Source organism: Micropterus salmoides, unplaced genomic scaffold (assembly GCF_014851395.1).
Source record: "Micropterus salmoides isolate LMB-PRFRI ecotype aquatic unplaced genomic scaffold, ASM1485139v1 Ms_hic_scaffold_8, whole genome shotgun sequence".
Lineage (NCBI taxonomy): Eukaryota > Metazoa > Chordata > Actinopteri > Centrarchiformes > Centrarchidae > Micropterus > Micropterus salmoides.
The window spans coordinates 37,500,589-37,523,831 of NW_024044570.1; the positions used below are offsets into that span (position 1 = coordinate 37,500,589).

General features: G+C 40.0%; 1 protein-coding gene across 1 annotated transcript in view; it reads right to left on the reverse strand.

Annotated features, from left to right (window-relative positions):
- lrp5 (low density lipoprotein receptor-related protein 5) overlaps window positions 1-23,243 on the reverse strand; it is an 83,425-nt gene that overhangs the window by 48,735 nt on the left and 11,447 nt on the right. The window contains exons 2-7 of the mRNA XM_038705198.1: window positions 15,866-16,066; window positions 15,514-15,730; window positions 10,195-10,263; window positions 9,928-10,056; window positions 3,612-3,808; window positions 1,284-1,415 (exon numbers count right to left, since the gene is read on the reverse strand). Coding sequence (XP_038561126.1) covers window positions 1,284-1,415; window positions 3,612-3,808; window positions 9,928-10,056; window positions 10,195-10,263; window positions 15,514-15,730; window positions 15,866-16,066 — 945 coding nt within the window. The remainder of the gene's footprint in view (window positions 1-1,283; window positions 1,416-3,611; window positions 3,809-9,927; window positions 10,057-10,194; window positions 10,264-15,513; window positions 15,731-15,865; window positions 16,067-23,243) is intronic.

Below are 23,243 nucleotides of genomic sequence, written 5' to 3' on the forward strand. Positions count from 1 at the left end.
ACTTGTTTTCAAGCTGATACTCTGCACACCAGTACACTACACACAAAAGACAATGGTAAAGGGGGTCAGCAACAGCAAATACTACAGTAATTACTCTGTGCATCCACTACTAGGGTGGGTTTCAATAGCAATCAATCATTAAATCCATCAGAGTTTAGCTTTCAACATAAGTAAGTCAGAACTAGTCTGACATGAAATTCTAACTTCCAGCAATTTACTAGCTTTCTCTGGAGCTTTCAACCACATCTTTAAATCATCACATCTTCCTTGACTGGGTTTGCTTATTTGTGAAGGAGACAGCTTAGTTGTTATCACATGATCTAGTGAGAATGGACTTCTGTAGTATGGACTTCTGTATATGGTGGGAGATAGTATTCTTTTGTCCAGCTTACAGAGACAACTTCAAGGAGACAGTCAAATATTTTAGGTGGGCCTATGAGCAAGTTCCTTCCAGAATTAAGATTCATTTGCTACAACCATCTATCTAACATTAAGCATCTGACATTTACAATGTCTGTCACTTCAACTGGAATATATACCAGTCAGTGCTGTAGAACGGTAATCCAGCTCTAAAGTACTTCTACTTGGGTCAGCAAATGACACTATCCTGATATTCATAATATATTACTTGTCTGTTTTGTTACAGAGGTTGTAGTTTTACACATCATTATTACTGAGACTCTCGAGTTTTGAGGAGGCAGTGACTCTACCACATATTTCTCAACAGGGTCACTACAAAAGTAAACAGACAATTTCAGAGTTTAATCTTATGATCTTGAAGAGGAACTCCACACTAAACGCTGTACACATAATCACATAGATTCTTGTTGACATTTGATGTTAACAGCGTTTTCTACTCAAAATTAGCTTGTATGTGCCTGCTTAGAGTTGCACCTCCACAACACATAACACATAAACAAGCTTGTAGTGACTTGTAGTGTCCATACTGAGCGCTGGTCAGTGAGTACCCCCCAGTGTCCCCTGACCCCCTGCAACATCCACTACATAGCTACGAGGCCACGCCTCCCACAGCCGTGGTTCCTTCACTTCTGCTGCATTTTTAAAATAAGCTGGGAGAAGAGTTCCAGCAAACTTTGTGTAGTTACTATTTAACATCTCGTTTAAAAGTGAAATCCAACCTATATGATGTATTATAAAAGCAATGACTCATTTTACTGGGTCCAAACACTGTCAGCTGTGCACCTCTCCCAGGTTTTCCTTTTTTTCCTTAGGGATTACCAGTGGCTGTTTAGTTTGTCGTCACACTGGTATAAATAACATACCTGGTTTGCATGTCTTTCCATCTGGTTTAAGCTGGACTCCAGTGGGGCAGGCACAGCTGTAGAAAGGCTGGACTGGAGAAAGCAGGCAGAGATGACTACAGTATCCATTGTTGTCACTACAGGGAGTCTGGACTGCAGAGACAGAACAAAACAAGCAGAGAAAGAAGAACAGAGAAAATATGATTAGCTACACAAAACAGCAGAACCATTTTCTTTTTTTCTGAAAAGGTGACATAATGAAGATATGAATAAGATTTTATCTTCTAGGTGCTCAAAGCCTGTGCCCCCCAGCTATGTGGAGTCCTTCACCATGTCTTCAACCTGAGCCTGAGTCTCCAAAGGGTCCCTGTGCTGTGGAAGACATCTTGCCTCGTTCCTGTGCCAAAGACGCCACGTCCCAGTGACTCCAAGGACTACAGACCTTTGGCACTGACCTCCCACATCATGAAGACCCTGAAGAGACCCCCTCCAGTTCACCTACCAGCCCCGACTGGGAGTTGAGGACGCCATCATCTTCCTGCTCAACCGCATCTACGCCCACCTGGACAAGCCGGCGAGCACTGTGAGGGTCATGTTTTTAGACTTCTCCATTGCTTTCAACACCATCCGGCCGGCCTTGCTGGGTGAGAAGCTGACAGCGATGCAGGTGGATGCCCCCCTTCGTGTCCTGGATTGTTGACTACCTGACTGGCAGACCAGAGTATGTGCGCCTGCAACACTGTGTGTCAGACAGCGTGGTCAGTAACACCGGGGCCCCGCAAGGGACTGTCCTCTCTCCCTTCCTCTTCACCATCTACACCACAGACTTCAACTACCACACAGAGTCCTGCCATCTTCAGAAATTTTCTGATGACTCTGCTGTGGTTGGATGTATCAGCAGGGTGACGAGGCTGAGTGCAGAGCTGTGGTGGGGGACTAAGGAGCTGGTTGTGGATCTCAGGAGAGCCAAGGCACCAGTGAGTTTCCATCCAGGGGGTCCCTGTGGACATTGTGGAGGATTACAAATACCTGGGAGTGCACTTGGACAATAAACTGGACTGGGCCAAGAACACTCAAGCCCTCTACAGGAAGGGCCAAAGCCGTCTCTATTTTCTGAGGAGGCTGAGGTCCTTCAACATCTGCAGGATGATGCTGAGGATGTTTTATGAATCTGTGGTGGTCAGTGCCATCCTGTTTGTTGTTGCATGCTGGGGCAGCAGGCTGAGGGTAGCGGACGCTAACAGACTCAACAAACTGAGGCGCAAGGCCAGTGACATTGTGGGGGTGGAGCTGGACTCTCTGTCGGTGGTGTCAGAGAGGAGGATGCTGTCTAAACTACATGTCATCTTGGACAAGGTCTCCCACCCAATCCATGACGTGCTGCTCAAACACAGGAGCACTTTCAGTGCAAGACTTATTCCACCAAAATGCACCACAGAGCGCCACAGGAAGTCATTCCTGCCTGTGGCCATCAAACTTTATAACTCCTCCCTCTAAGTGTCTGACACACGGACACTTAGTTAGTTTTAAACTGGACAATATTATCAGTTTTGTGCAATAACACCTGCTTAAATTATAATGTGCAATACTCTGCAGCTACTATTTATTATTACTGTTCACCATAACAATTCCTTAATTATGTAAATACTGTATCATAACAATTCCTTTAACTATGTAAATATTGTACATATCCACACTCCTTATATTTATTTTTTTTCTTTTATTTTATATTTTTACTCTGATATTTATATACTTCTTTATATACCACTATCTATTTATATTCCTTTTGCCCTTGTGCAATGCGTGCAACTGTAACACAGAATTTCCCTTCAGGGATCAAAAAAGTATTTCTGACTCTGATTCTGATTCTGAAATGACTTATAAAATAACTATATACAATGTGTTGCAAATCCATATTAAGTGACCTTTTAAATGCTTCTCTTTCTTTCTCCATTAAGCAAAAAAAATTATTTTAAGTTTTGTGTTGTTCTTCAGTAGATTTAGTGTTTCCCCTCCCACTGCAAACAGCAAACAATGAACACTTAGTGACTTACACACATTCTAAAATGGTTTTAATGTATTACAACTATGAGAATTCTAATACACTATGATACTTGCTAAAAAAATGCCAATGAGTGACCAGCAATTATGTAGTATTATGAGACTTAACCTTATAAGTCATTATATAATGCTTTATAATGTGCTATGGTTATTGTTATAAAGCACTTTAAATATTTAGTGCTTATAACTATAACTATACATTGCTATAAGCACAATATAACGCATTATAAGTATGTTTAATGCATCATAGGTGGTTTTCATAGAAAGTGTTGCCAACATTTCGCTTACTGTAAGGCTGTCGATAGTGCTCCAGGACCTGGACATCCATAGGGGAGTAAATCCCACTGAGGATCTCTCTGGCTTTGTCTCCGTTGTGTTTGTTACAGGCGTGGATTGAACGGGTCTGCCAGTCGGTCCAATATAGGGTCTCCTCAGACAGTGTTAGTGCAAAAGGATGGGTTAGGGTGCCCTCCACCACTGTTTCACTGGAAGACAAAATAAAAGCCTCTTTAGAACGAGAGGAAGGTTTGTGTGTTGTTTTTGTATTTCTAAAATCTGAGAAATGTGATATATTTTAATGTGACATTTTGTCAATCTAAGATTGCAGGTGTTTCTGGCTCTGGAGCTGTGGAGTCTGGATCTGTGGTTGCGGGTCACCTGCTGCCCCCGTGTTCCTGCTCGACACCCTCTGCTGCAACAACTATTGTTACTAGTCTTATTGTTATTATTGTTATTATAATCATTAACATTACGATTATTATCATTAACACTACTATAAATATCTGTACCATTTTTCTATATTTTTTATATTCTACATTTTTCTATCTGTACCATTTTGCTATAGCAACATCACCTTTACTGTCTGTACCTCTGTGTATATTGTGTAGGCTGCCTCCCTCTCTCTCTCTCTCTCTCTCTCTCTCTCCCTCTCTCTCTCACCCCCAACTGGTCGAGGCAGATGGCCGCCCACCCTGAGCCATGGTTCTGCTCGAGGTTTCTGCCTCTTAAAAGGAAGTTTTTCCTTGCCTCTGTCGCCTAGTGCTTGTTCTTGGTGGGAATTGTTGGGTTTCTGTAAATATCATCACGGAGTATGGTCTAGACCTGCTCTTTTATGAAAAGCGCTGTGAGATAACTGTTGTTGTAATTTGTCGCTATATAAATAAAATTTTATTGAATTTAACTGATTCCCAACCAAAAGTACTTGTACCACAAGGGGTACTTCTACAGTTTAATAGGGGACACAAGAAAACTGTGAAGCTCAGCTAATTTGAAAAAACAGAAATTATGATTTCATAATATATATCCACATATTTGTGTTTAAAAAAGAAAATGAACACACAAGATTGCAAATTTGTGTGATGCTGATCTTTATAGTTATTGTCACAATAACTTAGCCACTATGGTAGTCTGCACAAGACATTTATGTATAGTATAAAATTGTCAAACTTTAAATCAGACACTATGCAAGACAATGGATGCCAGATTCCAGTTCTTGACATTGTTACTCATGGATACTATTGAGATTTCATACCCAGCCCTACACCTACCTCAGCATAGGCAGATTCACTTGGAGGCAAACACAAAACACACAGACATAAAGAAATGGATCTAGCAACAAAAATAGCATTGTGACTGAACTGGAACAAAAGCAGAGGCCTAAAAGTCTAAAGCCCAATTATTGACTCCTAAGATGCAATATACTTCAAACCACACAAAACAAGGGTGGTGGACAATCTGAACAACAAACAGAAGACTTGCCTCATCCACACTGAAGCTCAAAAAGGGTCAAATGTGTCATTTTGTCTATGTACAAGAACATTTTTTGCCCTGGTGGAGGCACTAAAGGAAAGGTCAGAAAACCTTTATGAATCCTCCTCTAGGGACCATGAATACCTAGACCACATTCCACTGCAATGAGATCAGTCGCTTTACCTCAAAAGCCAAGATTCAGGTTATCTTAACACTTTATTTCAACATATTTAGAAGACAGTGCAGCCTTGGTGAAGGTATGCTCTCTCTTTCCTGGAGGCTAGAAGTGTGTGGGAGAACGTGTTAGATTTGATCAGGAGTGGTTCTTTTCTAAAACACACTTTAGAATCACTTACAGGAAAATGGACTCACACAAACACACTTAGGCACAAGATCAAAGGACGCGTGTATTTAGAATATCAACACACCAGAAACCAGCTTTCATCAATCATTATTTTTAGTCCTGTGTGTGCTGTAAAAGCAGAGGTGCCTGCCAGCAGTGGTGAAGGAAAAAAAAAGAAAGAACAAATTTAACCAACTCCAGATTTCAAAGCTCTGTTCAGCTTTTGTGTGGGTATGTATGTGTGCCAATTACTTCATTACTCAAGCTGTCAGGTACATTCACATTAAAGACTCTCCTTCTAATTGAGTTGTATATGTGCATGTACATGTCAACTGTGACTCTGTGACCATTAGTACTACAGCATATCACATGTTCCTAACATACTCTATCTTGGCCGCACAAGTAGTGCTGGGGTTACATAAAAAGGGGGAGCTAGAGTATATAGTGGTTGCAGAAAAGAAATAAGTCGCTGGCTCACGTTACCACATTTCCACAGCTTCAAACATGTCCACTAACTTTTGGTATAGATTTAATCCAACCTCTACACCATATTGTAACAGTCGTAGAAATGAAATGCAGGTAACATTATACAACCAGCAGCAGTTTCCAAATGAACAGCTGCCTTTAAAGTAATTTCTGAGTGATGTGGACTGGTTGAACAATGGGCTTCAAGTGTGAACAATTCTTTCATACTTTTTTTTAAAGTTTTTGGGCATTTTACGCATTTATCTGACATCTGGTAATAGCGAGATGGCAGGAAATGAGGGGAAAGAGAGAAAGATGGGGAATGACATGTACCAAAGGTCCCTGGTTGAATGTGAACTGTGGATGTTGCAGTTCATGGACTTAACCCCTAGGCCACCAGGGCAGCTCAATCTTAAAGCATCATCATGTAATATTTGGTGTAGTTTGGCGCCCTCCTGTTTCAGTGTTCTTCACCGCTGTCGGAAATAAGGACAGCTGTACATGTGCATTTGTTTGTGTGATTACATTACTTATGATCAAAAACTAGCAAGTTGCTAACTTTGCTTTAATTTCATGAGGCTCTCGCCAACATCTGGCAGCCTCTTGCTCGGTCACTTTAATTTCTCTTCTTAGCTTCCGTCTTTTCGCCTCTGCCATTAGCAGTAACGTTACATCCAATGAATAAAAGCCAGCCTTTCTCTTCCTCGCTTCCAACAACGTCTTCTTTGGTCTCTTCACAGCCTCTGCCATGATAGCCATACTGATTCTGAGTTAGCTTCTTCCAAAGAACTTACATTGTACATTCTCTGTTGCTTTAAGTTATTAAAGCCCCCATGGGTAGGATTTTAAAATTCTCTTAGTAGTTGTATCAAAAAGACAGAGCTTTTGACACATACAATTTTAATCGGCTAAGAAGAATGGACATCAAGTGCTCTGCCTTAAGCCCCTTTTTGACGTGCATCCCTTTATGTTAATCTGATGGTAATTTAACATGTCAGTCTCATGTCTGAATAATCAGAACAGTTTACATAGAAGCAGCAATCACAGCGGCAATCTTAGCAAGTCAGACCTGAACTGAATGCTGTCAGATTAACGTAAAGGCTGCAGCAGCACAAGGTGAAACAATGAGAGAGAGAGAGAGAGAGAGAGATGTATGAAATTAATTGTCCTTATGTACTTTATATATAGCTTTGGCAATATAGTTGCTATACATTCATGCCAATAAAGCTAATCTGAATTTGAGAGAGAGAGAGTCAATGCGTGTTGTCCTTCTAAAATCGGTAATAAAGGTATTCTCTCAATTATCATCTCTTGCACAAATTATTAGTAAACAGGAAATACTGTGAAAGAGCCAATTTTAAGGTGCTGAGGAGAACACTTTTATCAGATCAGTCTATAAAAACAAACTCTATAAAGGAAGGAATCTATCCGTCTATCTGTCGGTCCTTTGATTTTCTCTACAACCGTTTATCCAACTGACTTCATACTTAGTGGGTGTATTGCTGAGGACCAAAGGACGTGCAGTGTTGCATTTGCAAATTGACCAAATGGTGGCGCTATAACAAAGGGAGTAGAATACTTGGTTGATCTGGTTTCTGTGGGTCAAGACAAATTGCCATTTTGAATTTTATCCAAATCTGTTTTTTCGCTACTCCTCCTATATTTTGAGAAATTGTCCCCACATTTGGCAGAGAACATCTCTGGATCAAGCCAGAAAAAGTTACTTTTTGCTAAAGCTGGTCCTCAAAGTTTGCTCAAATACTGTGTTCCCGAGGTCCTACCTTGTTCTGTTTATAAACCTATTATAACACATCTCATCTCATATAAAAGTAGGCAGGGTTTGGACTTCTCTGTCAAATTCTCTTTTTTAATTCTTAAAAAAACTCACATTTTGCAACACCAACAATGCCTTTACAGAGAAACTGTCCAAAAGTGTGTGCCAATATCTTATTTGTCCAGTTATTTTTTCTTAACCCTCTTTATGATGGCAGGCTTTTGATCACACCTTACAGTGTGGCTGTTCAGAACAGCTAAGAACACTTTTGACTGGATCGAAGGGGTCAGAAGAAACTTCATACAAACTAGTTTGTTTTAAGCATACCCTTGCCTTTATGCTGATGACACTCAGATCTGTATCCCAAATAATTTAAGTCCGAAAATAAGTTAGCATGTATAGATTTTATCTTTCAAAGTAATCCAGAAGAGCATTGCGACTTCGAAAGACAATGTATCTATTTCTCATGTCCTTCCTGATTGTCACTGTTTCCCAGTGTTCTGATTCAATGTGTTCAAATTTTAGAACTAGTCGATTATAGATGGTTTGGATTTTGCTGGACAAGCACCACATACAAGTGCTTTAGTATGTTATGAGACCTTTTGGCACAGTCAAATTTCAACTCAGGTTACTGATGTAGAAATGTAACTATATTTAACTAGTCTGTCTGGAAACTTCCTTTGTAAGTGAAGCATGAACAAAGAAAGAGAAAATAATCAAATGTGGAGAAAGAAGGCTGATAGATGAGTAAAGGAGAGAAGGAAATATGTAGCTGTGAGAGATGCAGGGGGAGTGTGTGTGGAGCTGTGCGTGTTTTGACTGGGGCCTCCATACTACAGCTCTGTTTGTGTTGGACAACACTCTCATACTCTCTTATTTTCTACTTACTTTCTCCCTTAATCTTTTAGAAAGAATTTTCTGCTGATCTTTAAAGTTTCAATAGGCAAAACTAAAATAGTGTTTTGCACTGTAACATTTATATGTGCTAGAATTTTAAGTGAGTGTATTTTATTTTCACCTTAATTGAACAGGGAATGTAAGTTTGTCCATAATATCAGCTGATAACTGAGACAACCTTATCAAGTAAGCTACAGGTATTAAGGAACTTTCATCATTCATTGATCAGAGGCTTTAAGGATTTATTTAATGTTTTAAGCTAGTGTTTAGAAAAATGATAATTTAACAATTAAGTTAACAATATTTTTTCACATTCTACTTACCGTTTACTTTTTTGTGTGTATAGAGATTTAATTTAATTTTGGCCTGTTTCTTCTTGTGCTGCTTTGAAACTCTGACTAATTTCCCCCTGGGGATCAACAAAGTCTTATCTTACTTCTTACTGGTAACTAATTGCACAAATAGTGTCAAAATAAATACTATGTTAATACTGCATCAAATTTAACATTGACAAGCAACAGGCTTTAATCACCACACTTTGAATCATCATCATCATCATCTGGTCAACATTTGAATCTTCCGTGATTTCATATTAAAGGAAGTTACTACTACTACTAAGAACTAACTAAGTAATCTTATCTCCATGTTATGATGTATATAAGTGAATTTCTGTTGGCTCTGTCAAAGTAATGCAGGTCTGGAAACATGCATCAGAGCAGCAAACTCATTGTTAATAAATGGAAGACTGAAAAAACTAAATTAGCATACATAATTATAATTTAAATGTGCAAGGAACATCAGCTCTGGCTTGGCCATGCATCTGAACAACTTGTTGGGCTCCACTCTCAACAGCACATATCTAACGCACCTTAAGCAACTGGCGGTCTCTTTAAGGTGTAAAAAGGCTAGACTCTCCCTATTTTCCCTCTGCTGACTCAGATTCAGTTCTGCCAACACTGCTGCTGCTTCTCTGCATGTACATCTGATTACATCATTACCACATCATCCTCCTGCACTCTGATTCTAGTCTGGTTTATACAAGGTACAAGGTTAATGTATTTGTCAGAATACAACAGGTTGTAGAGCAAAACTGAGTGTATAACACCGGAGACAATATATATTAATATTAAAGTTATAAAAATGGTAAACAAAATTGTTATGTGTATGCGACAGGGAGTGACAAGGTCTGAGGCAAGACCATACTACCAGGCAGTATTGTCAAATCATTCAGTTGGCTGACCAAACTGTAAAAAATACTGAGTTTATCTGAGAGAACAGGTACTTTATATTTAATGTAACGTCTTAAAATAAGTTTTTTGTAATGTTTGAATTAATATAAGCATACAGAAAATATTGTATACTATTCACTCCCATACCGTGCTGATCCGTCCAGGTTAGCTCTGTGAATGAAGCTGAGTTTGGCATCTGCCCAGTATAACTTCTGCTCCACCAGGTCTATCGTCAGACCGTTGGGCCAGTATATGTCCACATCCACTATAACTTTTCTGTTAGAGACAGAGGGACACAAAATGATCTTACAACTGGAACTTTTCTTTTGTACTTTTGTGCATCTAGGTAGACTGGGGATACGGTACAATAAAAATATTACTGTAAATACAGAAGTTGGGTTTGCTTAACATTACCTGTTGCTGCCGTCCATACCAGCACGCTCTATCCTTGGCTCCTCTCCCCAGTCTGTCCAGTACATGTAGCTGGGGGAAAACAGAGAGGAAATATATCAATGAAACAATCGCAATTTTCAATTTAGAGGTAAGTATGAGTTTACTAATTCTGAAAAACACCACAGCATCTGTACATGGTTCAGTAAATTGGGTTGTTGATCACTACTGATGAGTTTGGGATTACTTGAACAGCTCCTTACTCTCCTGCTTTTTTGAACAAATCCTCATCCACTAAAACTTTAGGACACTTCTTCCTCATTTTTGTTTCTCATAGGTAATTTCTTTACATTTTCTTTTCATTGATTTACTCTATTTTACTATCCTCCATTTCCAGCGTTTGATTGGGGGTATGTATTTGTTTAAATCTGTGAAAAAAAAATGGCCAGCAATGCAGAAATGACAATTACAGAGTAGGAAACCAGAGAGAGAAAAGACAGAAAGAGAAGGAAGATGAAGCAGAAGCAGAGTATCCTTTTTCTATTCTATTGGTGTGATTTTATTTGTGTGATTCATTCAAGTGCATGTACATATTTCTGCAATTTACAATGCAAGAGTGAAGTTTTGAACTACACTGAAATAAACTTTTTCAACTTCATCGGAATTGACTACGCATCACTTAACTTGTCTTGAACTCATCTGAACTAGACTACCTTGAGTTAAATCAGAAGAGGGAAAGTGAATTGACCTGGCTTGAAAGTTAAATGTTTCCTGGAAAACTCAAAACCAAATGTCCTGAATTAAACTGACTTGATGAGAGCTGATGAGTTAGTTTAAAGGATAAGTCTGGGGTTATCTATATTTATCTTACTGTCAACAAATACCATGAAAAGGCCAAAACCCACAATACTCAATACTTTCCTACATTCCTACTGAAGTCTTGAGGAATCACTGAGAGTATGCCCTCATTTCCAATGATGTCAAGAGTAATATTAAAACAATAACTACACACAAAAAAGAATTAACAAGAAAACAAACAGACAACAACAGAACACAGTTAAAAACAGTTACATCAAGAGCGGAGTCGTTTGGGTTCATGGGTTTAAAATTGCCTAAAGTTTAATGTGTTTTGCAGCATAAAAACTAAAAGCAGTTTTCCAAATGTAATATTTCCATGTTGGACTTCAATCACATGAACGGGTCAAATAATGGCTATAGGACCAATTTAACAAGGAAGTAAATAAAAAATAAAAAGAAACATCTTACTGGTAGAGACGCCCACCCAACCTTTTAATACAAGATGGGATGATGACAAGATAAACTGTCACCAGTAATAATCTGAGTTTAGGGGTTTAAGGTAGGATGTAGAGCTATGCCTATGTCTAGGAAAATTTGCTCTGTTTCTATACAAAATCTTTTTTGTTGTAGCTTACAGACAAGTTTTTTAGTAAAATTTAAATGCAACTTTTTGATTCAGCCAGATACCAAGATGTTCATACATGAGACCCTCTGTCTATTTTTAAAGGAAAAATGTTTAATTGCAGTTGTAGGAAAGTAATCAGGGCATTTAGACTGAACTAAAGAGATCAGTGGACTCACTGAACCTCTGGTTTAACTGCAGTCCCTTTATACAAGTTAATAAAACTATTTGTAACAACATGCAGAAGTCAAGGTTGGACACCTCTGTGCCCCAAGCAGGTTCCCTGTGTATTCTGATGTAGAGTCAAATGCAAATGAAAATAGATATTTGAAGATTGCACAGTTTAAATTTGGAAGCATGCACTATGACTGATTTCTAGTTTTAAATGGGTCAATTTGTATTTATTTCATTACATATTGTTTTGGTAGTTTGGTGCTGCTGCTGCCACACACACATCTGACCACTGAGGCAGTGTCTGTTCGATATGCTGTATATCTGATCATAACTGCATATAATGTTTTTATACAGTAAAACACCTTGTGATTGTGATTCATTTTACTGATAATCATCCAATCCATTCAAAACCTTTGAATTCCTCCTTTTTCTGGAAACTGTCAAACACAACACGAGTAAGGGCTTCCTAATGTGCTGTCCACAATGCCATAGGCTCAGCTGACAACCTGCCTGTAAGATGTGTCTTATGATTAACATAAAAAAGTGATCCAGGTAGTAATGATCAACATATGTGCAACTTGTAATAAAAAATAGACAATTATTTGGATTCAGTTTTAATATTTATTTGTCTCTAATTTCCTATTTATCGACATATAAATACTTCTTAGATGTACTATTAGCACATTCAAATAGGTAAAGTCGACTTTACATCATCATGAAAGATCAAGTGTATGATTTAAACACAAAGATTTCTGGGTTTGGATACCTGCTGAACACTCAGCGGTTGGCTAGGATTGGTATAGAAAATTAGATAAGTGAAAGCTCAACAGAGTAATAGATTACTTCTCTTTCTCCGCTAGCATGTTACAAGTCTACAACTACTTACAATCATTTGGGAGTGAAGCACTTTCTGTCTCTCTTTGTGTGTGTGTTTGGTGGGATTTTTGAATAATTGTGGTTATTTCTAGGGCTGAAAGATTAATAGCATTTGCGATAATTTCACGATGTGATAAAATAAGATTTTCTAACACTCTGGTCACAAAACTTTGCACGCTATGCTGTCCTTGACATGTTGTACAACGGTCTCAGGCTTGACAGAAGCTGACACTGCAGCAACTTTAGGGTCACACAGGGAATTAAATTAGTACCTGCAACCCGCGGTTAAATTGTTGCCGGTGGTGGGTGGAATGTTGGGCTATCCGCCACTTTGACAGACAGGGAAATGCACCACGAAAAGACACATGTAGTACGGTTAGAGTATTGTGGCGAACCTACAGACAAAACAGCTGTTTGTTATTATAAAGATAAAAGTTATAAAGACAAAGAATCTGGGTGAAAGAATGGATTAGCATACGCAGGTAGCAGGGATCGTCTGAGCTACAGAAAGAGCTGGAGGAGAGTAAAAACTGTTTTGCAGTTAAAAACGTAGCTGCCTGCTCTGCCAGCTGTCTGCTCTCATTGGCTGGATGTGGACGTAGAGTCGGCCGACTCCTCCAGATATTTGGCATGCTAGATATCTGGCTGGCATCGGTGATGTTTCAGAAATGTGTCAGGGAGCCGTTTTGATGCTTCATTTCGTAGTTCCCATATAACGTCTGGTGACCACCGATCGACCGCTGATTTACCCCTGATCACAGCCTGACGGTTGCCGAGCGGCAAATCGGGCTAAAAATCGTGTACTATGAACTAGGCTTAAGGTGCAGCTCCCCAACACCCAGTTAACTCATGACTGTGACGTTACATCCCAAACTCACGGCTTAACCAGGAGAACAACAAACGCACATGTGAAGATTTACAGCCGTGGACTGCGGCTTACTTTGGCTTCAACTCAACAATGAATCATGATTTCAGTTAAATGCTAAAGTTGCTGTTACTGTTACCTTGTCTGTGGTGCTTTCTGATCAGGTGCTGTTGGGCTGTTGCCGAGGCGATGTAAGTTTTGATTTACGGTGGATGGACTGTGACATTACAGAGTTGTTGTTTTCCTTTAACATGAAATAATCCCATACTTTGGACACTTTCTTCTTCTTCTTCTTCCTTCGCTATTTTCTCTCTCTTAACCACTTTGCTATCAGCGCCATCATTATCACGTCGTATTCACAGCGTAAGCGCGATGTGCGACAGTAATAAATGTTCATGCGAAACAGTGTGTTATATAGTTATATGGATTAAACGAAGCCTCGATGCAAAGAATTTGCGTAGAAAGGGCCTGAATTTGCATTTTAGTAATCGATTGAATCAATGAATCGTTTCAGCCCTAATGTTTATACTAAGGTTGGGCCAATAGACGATGGCTGGCAGACTTCATCGTGATTGTAAAACCCCCGCCCCCCCAGCAAAAAAAAATAAATCTGAAATTTTCACATTATACCACCCTGTGAAAGCAGGTATTAATGACCACGCACACTCTTATTATTGTTTTTAAGTATGCTTTGCACCTGCCTCGGAGTTATTCTCTTCTCCCCACACTCTAACACACCTACGCCTCAGGTAAACACCCCGGCTTGCCCTGCCTTTCTCTATCTTTCTACCCCAGTCTGTTCCATTTTCTCCATCAGCAGTATGTTTTATAAAGTCGCCTAAAAGACTGAGAACTCGTTTTTCTCCGTATATTTCTACTCGCGATTAGTCACCACGGCAGCAGGTGAGCTCCATAAACTGAATATAAAAAGGTGAGCGCACGTCGGCTTATTAATGACGTAGCCTATCAAACAAATGAAACCATGAATGAAATCTGCACTTTGTGTGTTCGCTGTTGCTTTACCTGGTCCGACTTGTAAGGTAATATACTACCAATTTTTTGAAGTCTGTACCAGAACACATGCACATAAGACCCTCGCGCTCGCACACACCTGATGACATCATCCATCCCGATGTTTCATTGTAGACATTGTCCGATGGAAATTTTGTAGATGTCGCCCAACCCTAGTTTATACAAACAAATTGTGCACAGTGCTGCTCATTGTATTTGTGCTTTATAATATAAAACTTGGTGAAATGGTTTCAGTGTGCATCAGTACTTTTTCAGCATTTATAGCACATTTTAATAATACACTCCAACTGTGATCACTCTAATCATGATTTAAAATGTTCAGACCATTTCACGTCTACATTTCTCACATATGTCTTGTTGTATACAAACATGAAGTTTCGGTTTCACCATATTTACCTTGTTTTTGAGTTATCAGTAATGACACTGTCCCTCTGAAAAATGTTGATTCTGGATTGTCCAGTGTAACAGGCACACTAGAGGGAAATCTACACCAATTGCAGTTTTGAAGTGTTTCTGAAGAGTCACTTTGTCACTTGTGTGTCTAACAGAACAGATACGCTTTCATTTTAGCAAAAGTAACAAACCACACCAACTCAATAGTTGTCTCAACTCAACCTTTGTCTATGTGCTGTAAACTTATAAACTACATTTACACTGATTGATCCAGAGCCCAAGTTTCACTACTAGCTTTCCAGTTTCACGGTGGGCATACAGAGCTACACCAGAGGTGAAGAAAAATCTGTGACTATTTAAAAATCTGAATACTTCTGTCCGTTCAGTTTTTGATGATGTTTATTCAGTCACTGTCCTCTCTGCTTCTGAGGACAGTGACAACATAACAAAGGAGAGAGTCTCTGTGGACTGAATGACTGGACACTGTCACAGCCCCCACATCTGTCCTCTCATGTGAATTTAGAATAATTCTGAAATTACATGTTGCTGTGGAAACTTTCCACTGAATGTGTGTGTTTCTTACCGTTGAGCAGGGTTGAGTGCGATAGCCCTGGGCTGGTCCAAGTCCATCCAAAACAGAACCTTCCTGGAGGTGCCATCCAGGTTGGCCACTTCTATCCGATTTGTCTCAGAGTCTGTCCAGTACAGCTTTTTCCCCAACCAGTCACAGGCCAGCCCATCAGGACTGTCCAGTCCGGATACTACCACAGTCTGGCCAGTTCCCAGTGCCTCTTTAAGGGCTGCAACCAGAAAACATACACAGTGTGAAATGGTGACAAGAAGCAGGATGTATCTTAACTTAACCACCCAACATTTGCAGCCACAGTTAAATTTAGTAGAAGAATAAACACACAGGAAACAGTATGCAGTCTTACAGTTGGATGACTTATTCCAGTGCGTCTGTTTGATTGCCTCCTCACTGACATCTGTCCAGAATATCAGGCCCTCAGTGTACAGGAAGTCCACCGCTGCAGCATCCTCTAGGTCACTAACAACAATGGCCGACTCACCCCGCACGCCCTCTGCATCTACCAATCGTACATCGCGCCGGTTGGCAAAGAGGAGAAAAGGTGAGCCTGGAAAAGAGAACACACTTTAAGTAACACTCAAAACTTTTTAAGAAAACAACTACAGCTTTTACACTAATGAGAATGGATGACAATACTTTTCCAAACCCTGCAACTGTTTTAAAACTCACTTATCACACTTTTTGAATGCTGTTATTGGTTTGTAGTATGAAAAGTTAAACACATTTACAGGGGATTGAACCTCCAACATTCTGATTAACAGGCAACCCGCTCTAACTCCTGAGCCACAGCCGCCCCAGTCAAGGCTACAAACTTGGTATTGGAAAATAAATTCACGTGGCCACTTTCAATTCAATCATGCCAATGATGACTTATGATGCTTAACCGTCCAGGGTTCAAATGCGTCTCTTCACCAGCCACCATTTTCTTACTATTTGCATATATCTTGTGCAAAACACGATTCAGTTTTCCCTCCAAATAATCAGTGAAAAGAAAATGTTTTAAAATGCCACCAAAAGGATCAAATATATTGTTGGCTAAAAATCTTTTGCAGGTATATTTTCTGCTTCTAAATCTACCTCTGATGCACCCATCCCTGCCTTAGCCTCTGCTCAGCCTACCAGGAATACCTCTACATTGCCTGTTTCTACCTCGGCGTCTAAATCTACTGAGCCTGATGAGCCAGCTGTTGCAGATCAGCCGCCTCCTCTTCCCAAAAAAACTTTCTCAAGTAGTGGGTACATGAATATAACCATGTTTTCTTGAGGACCCACTCAAATGACCAGCTGTGGGTACAGGGTCTCACTATATTGAGGTCCTAGTGTATCCTGTCAGTTCATTACTTCTCAACCCCACAAGCCAACCATGCAAAAACTAGGGGTGGGAATCACAAATTGTGTCCCCAAAGGAAAATTATTTTTCTAGTGGACTGAAAAAGCTATTTTATTAGTGCCAAAAAACAAACTTCTCGTGTACAATTTATATAATAAAAGATCGATACTTGACGTTCGTGTTACGATACAATATTGCCTTGCAAAATATCGCGATACTATGCTGTATTGATTTTTTTCCCCCACCCCTAGCAAAAACACAAAACATCTAAGCTAACTTTATTGGCATCTGGCAATGATCCACAGAGGCCATCAAAAAGACAGAGACCAAAACAATCATATGTATGCATGAACAAGTTTCACATTCATCTATTTCTCCTTGAATGCTTTATACACTAAAAAAAAGGGGGAGATATATGAAGGAAATGTTTATGTTCAATCAGTATGCCAAGAAAATAATTATTTTAAACCCAGACAGTATATGTGTGTGTCAGGGTCACGGTTCTGTGTCTGTGTGTGAGTGTACTTCAGTAACTCAGATCACCCTACTGTTGGAGGCAGAAGCTGTCACAGTGCCTCCGGGGAAGCTTGTGGTTGTGGCCTGGCAGAGTGGCAGATCTGCTACGCTGTGGTTTGGCACTACTGTAATCCCAGCATTAACACACACTGCTTCTTTCAGCATGGATGCTGTCCCAAAACACGCAGTCCTTAAAAGAGACACTACATCACAACTATCTGAATTGAAAAAATTTGTAACTGCCTGAATTTTTCTTTTCATCACTCAGTACCAAGATCCATCCTTCTCCAATCTGGAGAACTTTGAGAGTCTCTGTCCTCCAAATGTGTATTATTTTGTTTTATAGTTAGTTTTATAATATTTACAGATGTATCACAGATCATAGACTCAAACACACTTAGAATGAGTCTTGATTGTATGGTCTTTGTGTCAATGAATATAAAAGCTCTAAGACTGAGATTAATAACAAATCTATAAAATAATACTAATAACCGATATAGGGAAATTACGTAGGTCGATTACTTTTCAATTAATCTTCCCGCTCTAGTGAACAGCTTTGATTGGTTAATGACCTGCTGACTTGCTTCTTGCCTCTTCCCCAATTCCACTCGGCTCTTCTCTTCGGTTCCGCTACCCACCTGGATGGACCCACAGGCCGCAGCAGTCTCCTAGCATTAGCCTGCTCAGACCGGACAACTGAATTCAGTTCAGGTAACTCACAGTCTTTGCTAGGGGTGGGAATCTCTGGCCACCTCACGATTCGATTACGCTTACGATTCAGAGGGCTGCGATTTGATTATAAAACGATTATCACATTTCAGATCTCTGTGGGGATGAGTTCCAGAGGGTGGGGGCTGTGACGCTGAAGGCTCTGTCCCCAAAAGTCTGCAGTCTGGTGTGGGCGCAGTGTTTCCCGCAGAATGACGCCCTAACTGTGGCGGGGGTGCAGTCGACTTTCACAGCTGTTATGCCTAATTTTGCATGCCCGCTGAGAACTGCATGAAAATGCATTAAGTGCTGCTTTTAAACACTATACTATTCTTTGTGTGATTCATCAATAGTAATAAATGTTCAGTAACAATTGTTAATATTATTACACTTAGTGGAGATTCAGCAAAAACATTTGGCGTTAACCGCGTTAAACAATGTGACTAGCAAAGTATCTGAAAAGGACCTTAAGAAGTGAATGCATAATTTGGCAAAACAGATGATGTAGGCTTCCTGCCGGCGATATTTGCATCCACCTCTTTTCTCAGCTTAAAATAGTGTTACCTCCCGCGAGGTGTATGCAATTCACGGGACGTCACTAGACCTTGTGGGAGCAAGGCCTGATCATTGTTCTAAGCTCAAAGTAACGCTCACGCAGTCTACTGGAGGTAGATTGTGTCTGACTTGATGGCGCTGTTTTTATTACCCTATCTATCAAGACGGTGAAAGACAGCCACAGTTATCTTGAACGCACCTACTGACTACCAGTTATACAGTGTGCTAACTTCGTCAGCTGTTTTCCAAGGTTAACCTAGCTATCCTTATTAGCAGTGTTTATGATACCAACCATTCAATTCACAGACTTTAAATTATATTCTATTATTAATCGTTAAATAATAGTAGTAATAATAATAATTATTACATTATGACCTACGACACCTCTGATAATTATATTTAATAATATTTAATATAAATCGTGATGTCATCTTAACCCTAATATCCAACATAGTAACACCAACTTAATGGTGCCACCATGTGAGGCATAGCTTATATTAATTTACAACAGTATAGTCGTCATGGGCAGATGATGGGGGCAGGATTGTAAATGCCAAACAGAATTTAATGCAAGAAGAATTGCTCTGGCCTTAGCATATGCTCCAAATATTTTTGATATAACATTCTACAATGTCCTTACAACCAAAATATTGGAATTAACTGATTGCTACTTTATTGTGGGCGCAAATTTGAATGCCGTGTGGGATCCAGTGGTTGACAAATCGAATGCATCTGCCTCAGGGAAGCAAGACCAGGCCCCAAATGCGCTACAGTCTTGGGCCAATAGACATCCTCTCACTTGTCTCTCTCTCTCTCTCTCTCTCTCTCTCATAAACACCCCAGCAGCTCATGTTGTAGCCTACAGAACGTTCTCCACTGAGTTATAGCCTAAAACCTATAAGCACTTTTGAAAAATAAACTACAGTAGTAGTATGAAAGGGGATTGTTGCTTTATTATTCTAAATAGACATTGTTAGTGTACAGTTGTGGTTATAGTACTTGCCTTTAATTTAAAGTTTGTAAAAATCAGTGAATTATAGGAGTAGCCTACGCTGTCTTGACTTCTTCCCTGGTTTTCCCCTGCCGTTGATACTGGTGTTCATTCTGAATAGTAAACCTCGTTCACTTAAGGGTTACGTTAGCTAGTTAGGCTGTGTGCTGGAGATCAGTAATTCACTTGAAAGATATTTAATTAGTTAAATGGTCTAATTAGGGTTACGGGGTGACAAAAATAATCGTGACTAGTAGGGCTGTTGCGGTGAAGTAACTTCCACCACAGCAATATGTTGGGGCTCAACAGCGCGGTATGCGGTATTATCGCATCTTTCAGTAATTTGGTGCCATATAGCAGAGTAAGAGTGTCTGTATCTGTCACCTCACTGCACAGCGAGCCGCTAACAGCAGCTTTATGGTCGGAGCAAGCTAGCTGCTGCGTGCTAGTCAACAACATTGCCAAGCAAACTCCTTTTTGTAGTTATATATATCATTACGCAACGCACGCGCGCCGGTGTGTAGCCGAATGGCTGTCCACAACTAACCACTGCGCTTTAGTAACATTATAACTAAATTTCCACAGAAAGCAACATGAAAAACAGCTGCAGCTTCAAATGAGGCTTACTGTCCACAGTTTCTCTGGACTGTCCCACAGGATTACAACGTTAGTCCAACATCTAGCCTGCTAGCCACATTAGCCGCACAATATGCTAACGCCAAGTTAGCTAACCTTTAAAATAAACAGTAAAACAACACAATACACGGCAACACTAACAGCTTCCAAGTTTGAAGTCGGGTCACGTACAGCCCATGGCAATCCATCCTTGAACTGTTACGGAGCTCGTTACGGTTGTGGAACTTTTGAAGCACTCTTTTATTAATTTAACACGCCCTGAAGTGTACAGTATGAACATTGCAGCTGTTGCGGTGCTTGCCATCTTCCACGGTAGGCTTGACCAATAGCGCAGTATTTCAATTTTGCGCTTATCACTAGGGCTGAAACGATTCGATTAAATCAATAAAAACGATTCATAAAATGCGCTGCTGCTGCCAAGCAAAAGTACTTCTTAAACGATGCATCGATGAATCGTTGAAATAATCTATAGAAGCTTCGAATACTAAAATCATTGTTAGCTGCAGCCCTACTTATCGCGACAGCCCTAGTGAGTAGTCAACTAATCAAATAAATAATTAACAGATGAGTCGACTACAAAAATAATCATTAGTTGCAGCCCTACACGCAGGGCTCAACAATAACGGTGGCCCGATGGCCCGGAGCCAGTAAAACATAACATCGGGACAGTTGAACTAGCAACTCACTCAAAAATTTTTTCACATTATACCGCCCTGTGAAAGCAGGGCACCAACAAACACCAGCTTGCCCTGCCTCTCTCTGTCTCTCTCTCCCTTTCTCTCTTGTGGATCCACTTAAATTCTGGAGTTCCTAGATTTTAGATTAATTTAGTTATTTGTCTAGTGACATTGAAACTATTGATTACAAAATTGTTGAATATTTTTCCAACATCCCACCACTGCTGTAGAGATGTATACGGTATCGGCGATGCCTGTCCATTGATTTGTACAGCGTATACGTCAGCTGGTTGTACACATTTTAATTACCATGGTAACCGGGTACGGATACCGCGCTATTATAATCTCACGGCAAACACTGTCCAGCGTCTCCCAGATGCAGGCGCGCATGCGCAGAATGCAGCGTGGGTTTGTTTGGGTCGATGACAACACGGCGGAAGACAACGCTGCTGAGATTTTTCAGTCACTCTGAAGTCCGGTCGTATTTTAGTTTTTATGAGAGTGCTGAGGGAAACTTGATTGAAGAAAATTACCTTATAGTGAACGCAGGGTGAGTTAACTTTTAGCTTTGGTTTGTCTCGCTGACTTAAATGGTTAAATAAAAAATGAGCTACTACAAATACAAATATACCCAGCTAACCTTAACATCAATCTCATGTTAGCTGGCTTTCAGTGAGACTTAACGTTCAGTTTCTCTGTGAATGAGAGTGTCCCTCAGTAATACAACATTAGTCCAACATCGCCACGGCCTGAGGGAGTAAGTCACCAACAACAAAGCTAACACTACCTGAGCTACTGATGCAGTATAACATTACACAAAAAGCAACATGAAAAAACTGTTTGGCATCCAGCCTACTTTTAATAAGGTATAATGTTCACACAGGTTCTCTGTGGCTGACTTAGATTGTCCCTCAGTATGACAGCCAGGGTCTGAAATTAGCACCCACCAAATGCAGGTAAATTTTTGGTAGTGGCAGGTAAAATCACCATCAGCCACTTTGGCATACAGTGAAAACGCATACACGCAAAACATATACACACACACACACACACATATATATATATATACACACCAGCCAGCTCAGGGAATATCTGTGGAGGCGTTTCAAACCAAACTCACCAGTGGAAGACGACCAGTCTGTCCTGATTGACAGATGGTTAGCTTGCCAGCAGCACGGGCCAAACTACGGGAGGTAACTTGGTATTTTCAGAGAATCACTAAGCTTGTCTATAAAATGCAAAAGGCATCACTTGGTTTTATTTTGCATTGGCCAGCTTTTGCATTGAAACTCAAACTTAGGATTCATTGTTTGCTTGCTGGAATCCAGAAAATGAGTTTTTTGCTGAGATATGGCCTCTTGTGGTGATTTGAACTGAGATAAGGACTCCTTCATTGGTGCTTGTATGAATTTGTATTGAGCAATGACTATAATACACTGTGGTGGACTTTGTGTTTCTTGTCGTCGGTACCTTTGAAATATCTGCCTGTTGGTGATTGTTCAGTAAGGTGGAGTGATTGTGTACTGAAAGACATCGGTCCTTTGTGAATGCAAACATACTGAATGTTATTCCTTTATTTAGCACTATACATTTCAAAAGTGACAAGCAATGGAAAAAGTTAATTTCAGATTAATTACAACATTAGTCCAACATCGCCACCACCTGTGGGAGTAGCCATATTAGCTGCACAACATGCTAATGCCAAATTAGCATGTTGTAACAGTACCCCCTTGTGGTGCGTGAGCTGATTCTAGGGGGTGCGCTATAGGAAAAATGTAATGGTGGTTTAATAATTACAACAATTATTTTTTGTGGAATTTTTCATGAAATAAAAACCTGAACTGAAAACATTTCTTTGTAAATGCTCCTCTCCCTCTAAGGTTGAGCCACCCGTGCTGAGAGGGGGGATGTTTTTTTTTTGTCATAAAAATAGCCCCCACCTCCCTCCGCACAGTTTGGCACACAGGCGAACTCTGGACTGATTGCAAAGTTCAACCATCAAAGTGTGAGAAAAAGTTTTACTGCCACTGTTACTTCTTAAAGTAATAAATATATAATGTTACATCGAGATGCAGAGTTGCAGTGAAAAGACAGAGAAGACAGATGCATGCTATGTAAGCGCAGTGAGTGCTTGTCATCATAAAAACAGATTATCAGATTTTGATGTTTACTGCACCTTCAGTAATATCGGCTGCCGTCTCTTCAACACACAGCTACGTTGCTCACTAGTGCAATGTGTTGATAGGCTATTATTTGCAACGTGTAACCAATCAGATAGTGCTGTGGGTGGGACATTGAGCAAAAAAATAAG